Source organism: Pinus tabuliformis, chromosome 3_1 (genome assembly GCF_031772625.1).
Source record: "Pinus tabuliformis cultivar Carrire ecotype Pingquan chromosome 3_1, CPIR1, whole genome shotgun sequence".
NCBI lineage: Eukaryota > Viridiplantae > Streptophyta > Pinopsida > Pinales > Pinaceae > Pinus > Pinus tabuliformis.
In genome coordinates, this window is record NC_142301.1 from 831,166,332 (window position 1) to 831,180,620 (window position 14,289).

Consider the following 14,289-nt stretch of genomic DNA (forward strand, 5'->3'; position numbering starts at 1 on the left):
CTTCATCTGGATCAGTAAGTCCTTTGTGTTATGGAAACCAACGAAAGATAAATAAAATCAACTATACAGTTAGAAGAACATATTGTATTTCGAGGAGTTGAATGAAGAAGCTTTATGGGCTTTCTAAAACAGTTGTTTTTCTGCCAATAGCAGGAACTTTATAGATAGCCCATAATAGTCAACATGGGATCGGTAATGGAGAGGCCATAACTGTTTGCAAGGCCGGACAATAGACACCTACACAGTCTATGATAAAATTTCATCAGGCATAAATGTTAATATGAGAGGAAAAATCAAGGGTTCCAGCTCCTTCCCATCCCATCCATTCTTCCCACTCGTCCCAATAAGCGTTATTGATTCCCATCATGCCCTCGACAGAGTAATCAGCAGAATAGCTTTGCTGCTTTGCCTTTGCTAAACTGGACATTAACGTCTGCTCATTATAAAAAAAGTAACAACAATCAGAAAACCGTGGGCCTGCATAAGAGTCCCATATTACAGAATGAAAATGCATATAGATAAAGATTACTCTTAGGCAGGCAATTTACCTCATGAGCCTGATTGATCTTGTGAAATTGAACCCCATGCACATCTCCTTTGCAAACATCCGGATGATACTGTAATATGAGTGCAATATTAATGTTTTCTGACATTATATATGACCAGGGATATTGCCAGACAAATTTTCTTAAAAATTCTCAAGAATGTGTGAAGTCTGACATTTTTAATTTCTATTTCAAACCTGTATCTCTTTTTCTATTTGCTTCAGAAATGGAAGATTTATTGAAAATATCTGATCTTGAAAGTAAGAGACATAGCTTCAAATGGATACTTGCATACCTGCAACGCAAGGCGACGGTAGGCTCTCTTCACATCTTTTTCAGAAGCCCCAGGGCTCAATCTCAGTGTCTCATACTGCTCTTTCATCCCAGGAAAAGCAACAGAGGCCATCACAGTTACATTCCCCCTGCCTCCCATTTGTAATAGAATACAGATTAATAGCAGTGTGCAACCCATTGTCAGTGTCTGGAGCATCTTCCAAAGCTGAACATGCAAATGATATAAAAGTGAAGTATGTGAATGTGATGAAAGGCTAAAATGCTGACATGTTTTTGTTGTTTAATGTAGAAGGAATCTTGCCATTTGGGCTCTAGAGCCCAACCTGCTCTCTCTTATTGCAAAAATGTTGTTAAATTTTAAAGAGTTAAGTAATTAGTTCATGTTTAATCCTTCTAATAATAAGTAATTAGTTCATGTTTCAGAACTGCAGTTCAAAACTTCAATGTCAAATTTTGAGGGTTGTTATTTGTTTCTGATCTCAGGGAGATTACCTTTTCATTGGGAATATTGGGGATTCCAGGGCTGTCCTGGTTTCAAATGTCCTGAAAGAAAAGGCAGGCACCGCAGACTTCCTACAAGAGGTATTCAGGTTATAAAATTTCAAAATATTTATTTCTTTCATCAAATCGGTGCTTTCTAATTCTAATCGTACATTAGACTTACATTACCTCGCCAATATCCCATGGTTACAGGTTACATCTAAGAAGGATCAAGAGCAATACTGGGCAGCCAAAAGGCGGCCTTATCGCTATGTCCCTGTCAAGGAATTTGTATTCAGATTCAAGTAGTTTAATGTAGGTTTGGATTCGCAAAACGAGTTATCAGTCCCGTATGCTAAGAACAGAGGTCACAGAGCAGCGTTGGTGTTCAATAGGAATCCTGTCCCAAAAATAGAGATCTTCAAGGCCTGTTTTGCAAAAGAATGGCTTCTTGTCAAGCGGAATTCCTTTGTTTATATCTTTAAAACTGTACAGGTGAGATGCTTCAGACTATAATTTTGTCTGATTTGAGATAACTGATGCGTTATTTGAAAATGTTAATCTTACATAAGAATCATCAGCACAAGGTTAAAGGATATCTTACTGGAACCATTTCTCTTTGCAGATTATGATTGTTGCCTTCATTGGAGCCACTGTATTCTTGAGGACTGAAATGCACCATAAAACCTCAAGTGATGCTAATTTGTACCTTGGAGCGCTCTTTTTCAGCCTACCCATTTTCGAGAGCACTAACCTGCAATTTAAACAGAACAGAGGAATTCTGAGAACCTGGGAACCTGGGAAACAGAGAGTTGTACCTGCATGAAAAAGGAAGGGCTGAGCTGAGTTTTAGGAAAGCAGGAATTAACCATTCATTTAGATACAACCAAAATTAGTTATCCAAGTGTCAGCTGGTCCATATAGGCAGCTGTGAGAATATACAGGCCCTTCTTCCCTGTCCAGTGGAACTGAGAAATGCCCCAAAAATATTCTTTTCTACTGCTCCTGACGCTTCAATTGATTAAGCGCCACGTAAAGCCCCTACTCTCCTAACGACCGGGGCTTTAAAAACCCCCATAGTCATTCCGCGTTTTTCTATGAATAATATCCTACTGCGACGGGATTCAGCAACGCCTATGTGATTAATTGTCGCCAATTTTAAGACTATTATCCAGATTTTCAGTACAGATGCAAACAACTGTAAAAGAGGGCGAAATTACCATTTATTGCCAAAGTATAAGGAAGCTTCATTCTGTTTCTTGACTCGATCAGCTCCACGTTCTTCACAAAAACATTGAATCTATGCACAAGCTGATGGACAGAATCGTACCTCTTGCCATATCTGCACAAGATTGAAAGAAAAGTATTACAAACTTTCACTGAATGCAATTTTTAACCGACCTCTTCAATACCCCCATACATAACTATCTATTCCCATTCATATTGCAACAGTACATGCTACAAGGCGGCCATGAATGCGATTCTAACACAAAGCTAGAAAACCCAATCAGACACAGATAAGATAAGAAGAGATCTCAGCTATCAGAACCATTTGAATAAATCACATCACAGACCTGACAGCGAACTCCGCAAACTGTAGAGACTTGGGATTGGTTCCCAAGATTTTAACGAAATTGGACTCCAGGTTCTGGATCTTGTCAGTGACCATATCAATATACCCCGTTTCTTCAAACGACCTGGCAGCAGATACAGATACGGCCAGCAAAAACAAAGTGCTCAGAACAATGGCGAGGACGCGAGCCATGGCGGGCGAGACTGTTGAAACCTCTGAACAGAGCAAAGGCGAGATCAGTGGTGAAGAAAGAATGAGGTGGGGGTTGGTTGGAGAGCTGGTAGATCCCTCGTATCTGTTAATATAGCGAAGGGTTCATAGGGAATCTGGTCAAAGGCGGTGTAGAGATGTGAGCTCGGAGTCAGAGAAAGCAGGAAGTTCTCGGCGCGAATAAACAGAAATCACGACAGATGCTACCAAACGGACGGAAACCCGGAAGTTCTCGGCACTGAGAATAAACAGAAGCCCGCCGAATATGGATGCCAGGTGTCAACCTGAGATTGAAAAGGACGACGAAAATCTGTTTCAATAGGAAGGCCTATCGGCCTAATTACACCTACAATCTTAAATTAAGAAATAAATATTATTATACCATTATTTTCCAAATTTAAAATGATAATATCTTTAAAATCATAATTCAAAAATTTAATATAATTTTAAAAAAATAAAATTAAACAAAAATCAAACATGATATTAAAAAAACATATTAAAAAAAAAATTAATTTTTTTTAGTACTTTTAAAATATAATTTTTTATACATTATAAGACATTATTTAAAAAAAAATAACAACATTACTCTCTATATTTTTCGAGTATCACCATTCAACTTCCCTCTTTCCCTCCATTATCATATTTTTAAGAAAAAGGTGCAAGAAGCACCCTTCATCATGACCCTTATACACAATCACCCCATTGTTTAAATGAGTAACATATGTAGATAGCATATCAATGCATTGTTTAAATGACACATCTGGAAAGTGGGGGAAAGGGTGAGTGTAATGGGAAGGAAGTGACTCAGGATGGAAGAGGGAGTGAAACTAGAGAAGGAGAGTGGAGATTGAATTACATTACAGTTAAAAAATATTAACTATATATATATTTTTTTAACAGAAACAGATATGTTCTTTCATTGACTCGGTGGCCTGAAGCCATGAAATCTGTTACAATAGGCTGGTGTATTTTCTGCTTGGCTTTTCAGCCAACAGACCCTGTCCTCTACTCTAATCAGTTTCTTCTTTTTACACTTAGCAAAGTGTTCTTTTGTTGCTAATTTCCCCAAATGGAAGATACATACAAACTCGTGAAGAAGGAGACGGAAAAACATTTCACTTTAGGGAATTGGGTCCCAAAGGACTGTGTTATCTATGAGAAGGGAGCCAATCTCTAGAAGGGCTACCTTATTTGCCTCGTTGTCTGCTTCTCTATTGTTTATTCTTAAGACATGAAAATAATTCAAATTCATAGTTTTTGTCAAGCCTTTGATCCTTGAGATTATTCTTGCAAGTTGTAGATCCGTTGAGATGGAATTTTTCACCAGTGCTTGGATAATTACCTGGGAGTCTCTGAAAACATTAGCCTCCTTATAGCCCAGCTCTTTGAGGAATTTGGATCCTTGGTAAAGGGCCATCGCTTCTGCTTGGATGCTTGTAGTGTGGCCTAATCCCCAGGCAAATCGGTGGACAGCAGCTACTTCTGGATTTATAATGATACCTCCAGCTCCCGCAATACTTGGGTTCCCTTTAGCAGCCCCATCAAAGAATAGCGATGGTAGAATTTGGTTGGACAGCCAGGATTGGAATTCTTGTTCATTTTTCCTAATTTTCCAATCCTTGGGGGGAGGGGGAGAACTGTTTACTTTTGGGAATTTGAAGTTAAGAACCAAACCTAGCTCTATGTCTTGTTGGCTTAAGTTGGCATCATCCCCTTTGTCTTCCAGCCACTCTGCTAGCTGTCCTTTTGCTGCATTGGCCACTAATCTGAAATTCTGCTCTTTATTTCTAAAAATCCTTCGGTTCCTCTCCAACCATACCTGCCAACTGACAAATTTTGGCAAAGCGCTCCATGAAAATCTGACTGTTTTATTTTTTGGAGGGTGACCGGGGTACTTGTTCATCTAATTTGCAAATAGTTCAGGGACACAAGAGGGAAAGTTGAACTTATGATTCCACGGGGCTAGGAGCTCCTGCCAGACAGAGGAAACAAATCTGCAATCAATCATGATATGTAGGGAAGTTTCAGGATTTTCCTTACATAAGGAGAATCTAGACGGCCCATGAAAGCCCCTTATCTGCAGCTTGTCTTCAGTCAATATTTTCTGGTGGCAAAGGAGCCAACAGAAGTGGTCCACCTTTGGGATTGAAGGAATTCTCCAGATACCATTCCAGGGAGCCGAATTGGGTGGCACATGAGGCTTCTCTAGGTATTTAGCATAGCCCTGAGAAACAGAATAACCTGAACGCTTTACTCCCCAGCCTCTCACATCGTGCTTGCTTTTTAAAGTGGGAGCAAGCCCATGCAGGTGCATGTATAGAGCGTTGAGGTCTGGACGGAGTTGGATAGGAACAACGGGTTGTTTCCAACCAACCCATGTGTTTTCCTCCCAAACCGAAATGTCCCACAATGTTATTAAAAAAATATTAAATATAGTATTATCTATATATATATATATAATTTTATTTTATTTTATTTTAAATATAGGTTTAAATATTAATTTTTTATTAAAAGATGTATTTTGTATATTATGTTTTTTTTTTTTAATATAATAATAATGAATTTTTAATTATGATTTTAAAAATATTGTATTTTTGAGATGGGGAAAAACAAGGTTATGAGAAATGTTTTTTTTTTTTTTTTTTTTTTAGGGATTGGTTTTAAAAGTTTGATAGTAAGAAGTGACAATTTAATAAAAAATAAGGAGTTACTAGTAAGAAGTGACAATTTGATAAGAAATAAGGAGTTGCTAGGAATGCAAACTTATAATGTCAATTCTTAAAAAAAAAAAACATAATTTTAACCACCAAAAATATATGTTATAAGTCACACTATTTTTTAAAATGGGATAAAAATAACTACTAAATACAATTTCTAAAAAATGGAGACTCTTTAGAATTATTTCACATCAATATTTACATTGGTAAATATAATTATTTATGTCAATTGGGTTGGTTGGGAGGAATGTTTAAGACCCTCCTCATTCAAGTTCAATTTCCACAAGTGACACAATGAGCTTTGATGTAATAGCTTTAATTCCATGATGTAACGGATTGAAACATGTATATTACCCTTACAAAATATAAAGAGTATTTTAAGTCAACTAGAGTTATCTTGGGTGTTTTGTCAGAAGGGATGACTGCTTTTGCTTGGCGAAGTGATCTTTTTCCTCGAACTTAAGGAAACAGGGCAATGACACAAGACCAAGAGGCATTTGGCATGAGTAAAAGCTTTCCTCCTTACAGACCACCAGTGGGAAATTCTAGGTGACGTGGTTTTCGTTGAATGACAATGATAAGTCAGCCTGCATTTGTAGAAGTAGCCAATGATGGCTATCCCCATTGCTGCTTTGACAACTAAATTATGATAGTTTTTTGCAATAAGGCTCAATGCATATACAATGTATGAAACATTGCGTCTATGATAGTTGTATTGCTCATACACAACCCCACAGTCACTTAACAATCAATATCAATGAAAAATAATTGGAAGGATCCACGAGTGCTAGGATTGTAACGATCACCTCACCTCATACTTCAATGTGCCCTGCAACTGTAGCGAATCCCTGACCCAACTCATTTCTCATCAATGGTACACATAAAACTAGATCAGAGAGCAACGATTGCCGGCAGAGACCAAACTTTTCAGGTAGATCACTTCTCTCAAGATAGGGAAATTGTCTTAGATACACAATCAGTTGGTTGAGAGAATATCTCAACCACACACCAATCTTGGAAACACAACAAAACTTTTAAATCTTGCATTACATTAAACACATATAAATACATTAATTATTGGTTTAAGATAGAAATATTATCTTAACCATACAATCCAATTTGTTGAGAGAATATCTCAACCACACACCTAAATAGGAATTATATTTTCCAAGTCACCCCCTTAATGACTATTTGTCTCAATTTCAATTAGCAAGATCTACATCTGGTCCAATATGGAAATTATACATTGTACCTTATTCATACAAACATCATCAAATTTTTTATGTCCATATAATGGAATAACTATCTATTGGAATGCATGAGTACCAACGACTACAACCGCCAGTCTACTAGGATATTCAAGTTCGTGTACATGGTCCAGTCAACCATTATTTGCATACTTTTACATGTACTTGTAAATCCCTTGTCATCATTGTCATCATGGGTTTTCTTGGATTACCCATAACCATGCTCTGGGTTTTATCTGCTTACCCTAAACCATGCCCAGGGTTTTATTGGCTAACCCTAAACCATGCCTATAGAAATCCCTGTCCACTTCACTCTCACATGTGGTTTCTAATTTACCACAAACCTACACTACAAAGTGGGTTTTGGCTTACCACAAACCTACACTTCCAAAATGGTTTTAATATTACCATGAACTTTATAGGGGTATACATGACTCATCATGCTTACATTACACACTCCAATTCATGGAGTTACTAGGTACATACTTTCCAAAGATCACTACAAAACATCATACTTTCTTACTAATACATGTGTGATTCACATTTCAACATAATATTGAGTTTGCTTTATTATTCAACACACAATCCTTTACCTTGTTTGTCCATCTATTGTTGCTTCAACCAACTAATATCCACTACCACCATCACACTTTGGAAAAATTCTTCTAAAAACATATACAAACTTAGTGTCTTCATCTTGAATATTTTTTACTTCAATTTGTAGATGTTAGAGTGGTCAATTCTAACAAATTGCATTTACATGTTAATTTTATCACGCTCAACATTTTTCAGTTGCAGAACCCAAAGAATTCGAGAAGACAATTCATTTCATCAAAGCATATACTAATTTGTGACATAGTGGAAGTTTTGGTTCCATATTCACCCATGTGGAATGATTATTCCCCGCGTTTCTTTACCTCTCATAAAACAAAAAAAATTGCTAATGTTGCAACTTGTCTTATGGGCTTTGATGTGGCACACTGTTGCTCCTCAACGCAGCTCCTTAACAGGTCCACAAGTTTCTCCTCAATGCAACTCCTTAACTCTGATCCTTCCTCAATTAGCTCTTCAACGCTTCGACTCTCCATCTCGATCATCACCAATTTCTCAGTGAGACAGGAACTTCGTCCATTTTTTGGACGTTGCTCCTTTTTCTTACAACCTTCACAGAACATCGCCTTTGATCCAAAGCGACTATTATCTCTGCAACACCGCCTTTTCAATCTCATTGATTTCAATGCATTGTTGAACAGATACAAGGAGATCTACATGAAATAGATCACGCCACTGCTCGCATATATTACATGCAATTCGTCACTCAGGTGGACTCTCTAGCCTTCGTCAATGCCACATGCAGGTCGACTCTACACATAGATTTGAAACCAACAAATTTGATGCAACTAACAGCGCCCATTCCATTGGAACCACACATAGATCGATGACTATTCAATGAGAATTTGCATTATGGGACTTTTGAGGTCTAAAATGGGCCTCCTAAGGAAATTATAAAATAATAGTGGAAATATTAAAATAAGATTAGATTACATGATCAGATTTTAGAGGAAAAAAAAAAACTATATTTTCAACTCATATTTTCAGCTTATCTCCCTATGGGTTTACTCAAATTTCGAATGGAAGCACTCGTTGGATGCATAATTTTGTTCCTCATCCAAGAAGTACCCATGTTACATGCTTTTGATGGACCATTCTACACGAAAATGGAAAATATATGAAAAACGTGATTGCAATTACGTTTTTTCATGTATTTCTCATTTTTCGTGTAGAATGGTCCATCAAAAGTATGCAACATAGGTACTCCTTCGATGAGGAATTAAATTTTGCGTCCAACGAATACTCCCACTCGAAATGTGATTAAAACCTTGGGGAGATAAGTTGAAAATATGAGTTGAAAAAGTAGTTTATTGTTTTATTATTTTATTATTTTTTAATCCTTTTACTTTTTTACTCAAAAAATGGTGAATCATCCCCCATGGTTGACATCATCATATTGAATCATATTGGTTCTTATAAATTTTATTTTCATTGTACATTTTTCTTAGGAGGCCCATTTTAGACCTCAAAATTCCCCTAATGACGACTACACCTGGAATTCTTCACAACTCTTCATTTCATACCATGTAAAATTTGTCAGTTCACTCGTTGACTAAACATCAACCTGCAACGCCAACAACACTCATGTATGATGGCTCAATCACAATGCAGAAAGAAACTTATTGGGCCAAAACACCCACACGCTCAATGCATATACAATGTATGAAACATCACGTCTATGATAGTTGTATTGCTCATATGCAACCCCACAGTCACTTAACAATCAATATAAATGAAAAATGACTGGACAAATCCACAAGCACTGGGACTGTAACCATCACCTCACCTCATACTTTGATGTGCTTGCCACTACAATGACTCGCAAAGCCAACTCATTTATCGACGATGGTACGCATCAAGCTAGAGCATAGAGGAATGCTTATTGACAGACTACAAAATTTTCAGGCAGAGCCCTTCTCTTCTTCCAAATATGATGGGAACACCCCCCTCCCCCCCCCCACCAAAACAAAAATACATGTTGCAAACATAAAAAGAATACTCTGAAAACAAATACATACTCTCTTATCTTCCTCGCCCCATAAGGGGCCAAGGCCTAGCCCATACGGGCTCTGATACCAACAAATATTTTCTAAATGCACACTCTATTACATTGATCAACTAATATTACATATATACATGAATTGTTGTCTCGAGATACGGAAATTGTCATGGACACACAACGAGTTAGTTGAGTGAATATCTCAACCACACACCTATCTAGGCTAACTCCCTTTTAGGAGGGCCCAAGGGCGTAGAGAGAGTGTAATTTGTTGTTGCATAGTAGTGTGTTAGTTTGTATATGGAAGTGTGTATTATTTGTTAGTCAAACGTGTAGAGACAAGAGGGTTTATTGCAGGCTTGCGAATACTATTGATAGTTCACTTTCAACAGGATGATGTCATTGATGCGCGTTTGTTTGAGTCAAGATTCAAGCATCCTATGGATTGAAGGTTGTTTCTGATGAAGGTCTATAGATCCGCGTCAACCAACGGACGAGAGTCACGCCAAGTGAGATCTATTGTGATTGATATAGTCAATTCTCGGGATCAATATCAGTTAATTGGATGTTTTAGACAGACCTAGCATGTATAGCGGTTGGCAACCATGTATCTTGGTAGATGGGACTCGTCCATAGAATGACTAGTAGTTCTGTTTTTATTGAAGCGGCTACTGTAAGAGATTGAGTGGGGTAAACTCAATATGGATGGTTGTCTAGATAGTTAGGCAGTTGGGGATCTAGGGAAGGGTCCCTCATTTGCTGACGACGTGGGAGTGGTATTCTCATGAGGTTATGCGACAACTTGGAATGTTGTTCAGTAATTGACTTCGGGAGATCCGTGATTCGGAAGTTCTAGAGAGGAACTTGGGAATATAGCTTGTTGATTACACCTTTACAAGGGTTGTGAGACAACTTGATGGAGTTCGCTCTGTACGATTTCGAAGATGTTTAAAGAAAGCTAATCACCCCATCACAAGACAAGTAAGAATTATATTTTCCAAGTTATATATATATATATATATATATATATATATATATATATATATATATATATATATATATATATATATATATATATATATATATATATATATAGGAAGGGAAATTGTCCAGCAGCATACAGAATTATGTGTAGGTGATGGCAGTGGAATAATTTTTTAACCATTTCAACAATTATAGTCGCTATGCAATTTACATTTGGGCTGAAAAGTTTTGGCACGAATAATCATGTGGATTTTTTTGCCATAACAATGCACAGGTCTCACTGAGCAGACGTTGTCCTATGCATCATTTTTTTTCTTTCTAAATATCAGTTTCTTTTCCATTTTTGTGACAAGCTGCAAGATTGGAGTTGTAGGGTGCCGCGATGATTATGTTTTCTCTTTTGTGCTCACCATTTTGTTTTCATTGACCTTCACAATGATGAGTGGCATCCATTACCCACTAGAGTCCAAAATGTATCATGGCATGTCTTTAAACCATGGCATATTTTATTTTGTACTAATATTCTGTAATAGATATACAACACTAAATTCAATAATGAGAAGGGGTATGTAAGGATTGCATTGCTTCCCAAATTTCCAAGAGATGTCTTTATGGCATTGAAATTTTTTCCACTAGGTTTAAAGGCTTGAATGTTGACTAAAAGCAAAAGTGTCGGAAAAATTTGTCTGAAAACATTATTTTTACTGAAAAACAAGTGCAACCATCAACCATAAGTATTTGAAAAAATAGTTTAAATAAAAAATTATGAACATGCAAATTTTGCAATCAAAGGTATGCTTCCTAACATCGACTATGCTACACTCTTCGCATATAATCCCATATTCTCATAGATTCAATTATGAAGCCCCACTCACAATGGTCATTAATAATATTTTGCATGGCCTACTTTCATCTGCATTCAAAGAGTATGATAATGTGTAGTGTAAATGTGTGACAAAGACGAAGAATGCATCCACCGGCAATTGACATAATCTATGAGGGAGAGTCCAACAAATTTAGGAGTTAAAATATAACTTTTCATGGATTGAAATATAACATTGTTAGTCTTTTAGCTTAATTTTCTGCGCCTCATTAGAAATTGGTGGTGTGTACGGTAGTTTGAGATGGAAGTTTATATGGTTCATAATTTATTTATTTTACGAATTGTCCGCCCAGAAATTTGGGTGTCGCATATGGAGTGGCTATGTCCGTATAAATATATCAAAATGGTTCTTCTCTTCTTCCTCACCATGTGACACAATTTCTATTTCTTTTGTTTTATGGGAAGCGACCAACACAAATAGGCGCAGTCGACACAATCCCGTTACATTACATGACATTCTGTGCGTTCGGCAAGACTTCTCTGTAACGTTGGCAGACGTGAGATAAAGGCCAAAGAACGTTGGCAGACGTGAGATAAAGGCCAAAGAATGTTTGAGACGTGAGAAAGAAAGAGTTGCTCACTATTCAACTTTTGGAAAATGAGTATTCGGGGTGTACAGGCTGTTCTGTAGAATACCTCAAAGGTTGGAACCTTTTGCAAATATTTTTAAACAGCATGTAATCAGCGAAGGAATAAAATTATTTAAATGGGTGGAAGATGTTGTCAAGAATAATAATAGATGACATTCCAGCACATGAGTTTGTGGAGAAGATTATTGAAGTGCATGATAAGTGTAGCGGTTACGTTGTGGAGGCATTTCAAAGAAGCAATATTTTTTATAAAGCCTTGACGGACGCATTTGAAGTAATATGTGATAAAAAAGTCGAAGAAAGCACATGTGCAGAGTTTCTGGCTACATTTTGTGACAACGTGCTTAAAAAGAGCGGTTTAAGTGATGATCATATTGAGGGTATTCTTGAAAAGGCGGCGAATCTCCTTCAGTATGTTAGTGATAGAGATTTGTTTGCTGAATTTTACAGGAAAAAACTAGCTTCCAGATTACTACACCATAAAAGCGCAAATGAGAGCCATGAACGAGCCATGTTGTCAAAGATAAAGGATCAATATGGTCTCCAGCTAACGTCAAAGATGCAGGGCATGGTTAATGATTTCACACTGGCAAGGGAGACTCAACCTGACTTCAACGCATATCTTCATGATTATTCAAATGTGCATCCTGGAATAGAGTTGACTGTTACAGTATTAAATAATGGGTTCTGGCCAACCTACAAGTTATTCAACCTCAATCCACCAGCGGAAATTCTTAAATGCATTAGGGCGTAAAATTAGCATCGTAAACTTACATGGATGTACATGGATGTTTGGGAAATTGTAAAATTATAGGAAACTTTGATACTAAGCCAATAGAAATTGCAGTATCAACCAACCAGGCAGTCATGCTCTTATTGTTCAATGATTTTGAAAGATTGACCTGTGAAGAAATCAGTTCACAATTAAATTTGCGAGAGGAGGATGTTATTAGACTGCTTCATTCATTTGTATGTGGAAAGTACAAGATTATTTTGAAGCATCCGGTGACTCAAACAATAACAAAAACTGATAGTTTTGAATTCAATTCTGGCTTCACCTGCAAATCTGCGAGGATTAAGATTTCACTTCCACAAATGGATGAGAAGAAGAGAGTCAGCGAGGTTGTAGATGGCGATAGATGCCATGCCATCGATGCTGCAATAGTTCGGACAATGAAGGCTAGAAAATTCTTGAGCAGTCAGGAATTATTCGTTGAATGCGTTGAGCAACTGCAAGCCACGTTCAAACCAAACGTTAACTTAATGCAGAAGCAGATTGAAGATCTGATTTCAAGGGAGTTCATAGAACGGGACAAAGAAAATCCTAATATCATTCGATATGTAGCATAAAAGAAATTGTATCATTTTCGGATATTGTTTTAGGCCTACATTTTCAATCATTCATTTGCAGGATACGAAACTTTTCAATTGACTTTGAACATTTTATCTGTAGAATTTGATTTTATCTAAATTATTGTTCCTGCGGTTGTAGAATTAGATTTAATGTAGCCGTGATGTAACGAGTTTGGGTTATGCATTGACTATTATTTTCTAGATTATTCTATATCTAATTTTTTAATGGTGTTATTGGCTGCCTAGGCTCTCATCTTCTTGAGTCATCATTATAGGCTTATATTTGGCTGGCAACAGAAGTTAAATAATGGATTCTCCCGTCTCTTTTGCCAAAAATTGAACCAATTTTATTTGAAACAAATTGTTTTACTTTACCTTTATATGTGGAATTGGTTGAAAGGCCATAGTTTTTAGTTTTTCACTGCTAGACATGTCTCTTGTGCCAAAATTTGAACCAATTTTATTTGAAACAAACGGTTTTACTTTACCTCGATATGTGGACTTGGTTGAAAGGCTATAGTTTTTAATTATTTACTGCAAGACATATAGAATTAGATTTTATGTAAATTAGATTATTTTGTAGAATTAGATTTTATGTAAATTATTATTCATGCCTTTGCACAAGCCACATGATTTTGTTTGCTACATTTTCAGCACTCCCTTTTATTTGTTTTTGTAGTTGCTCCTAATGAATTAGAACACTTGTTGGCTTCTTAGTGTGGAATCTGATCGGAAGACTTTTTCCTTTCAAACATGTTCTTATGATCTGAATTTATCAGCTGAGTCATAAGTGCCATGTACT

At 36.8% G+C, this 14,289-nt stretch overlaps 1 protein-coding gene and 2 pseudogenes across 2 annotated transcripts; 1 reads left to right on the top strand and 2 right to left on the bottom strand.

Annotated features, from left to right (window-relative positions):
- Positions 1-262: 262 nt before the first annotated feature.
- Positions 263-978, bottom strand: LOC149190062 (chaperone protein dnaJ 8, chloroplastic pseudogene; annotated as a pseudogene).
- A 1,054-nt stretch (positions 979-2,032) lies between these two features.
- LOC149190063 (thiol protease aleurain-like) lies at positions 2,033-3,211 on the bottom strand. Of its 2 annotated transcripts, none has more exons than XM_089413347.1 (3): positions 2,894-3,211; positions 2,540-2,661; positions 2,033-2,073 (listed from the first exon to the last, which is right to left on the bottom strand). In XM_089413347.1, exons 1-3 carry the CDS (start codon positions 3,082-3,084, stop codon positions 2,069-2,071), a joined length of 318 nt encoding a protein of 105 aa, XP_089269473.1. In that variant the 5' UTR covers positions 3,085-3,211; the 3' UTR covers positions 2,033-2,068. The 2 variants fall into 2 exon arrangements, with proteins under 2 accessions (XP_089269473.1, XP_089269472.1); XM_089413346.1 differs by lacking the exon at positions 2,033-2,073 and adding an exon at positions 2,400-2,431.
- Positions 3,212-12,261: 9,050 nt separating this feature from the next.
- LOC149190064 (cullin-1 pseudogene) lies at positions 12,262-13,484 on the top strand (annotated as a pseudogene).
- Positions 13,485-14,289: the final 805 nt, after the last annotated feature.

Excerpts from the sequence above, each read along its gene's own strand:
- LOC149190063 (XM_089413346.1), bottom strand. The coding sequence starts at position 3,084 with ATGGCTCGCGTCCTCGCCATTGTTCTGAGCACTTTGTTTTTGCTGGCC. Across the intron at positions 2,662-2,893 it reads TTTGCGGAGTTCGCTGTCAG|ATATGGCAAGAGGTACGATT; the intron begins GTCTGTGATGTG and ends AATCTTGTGCAG.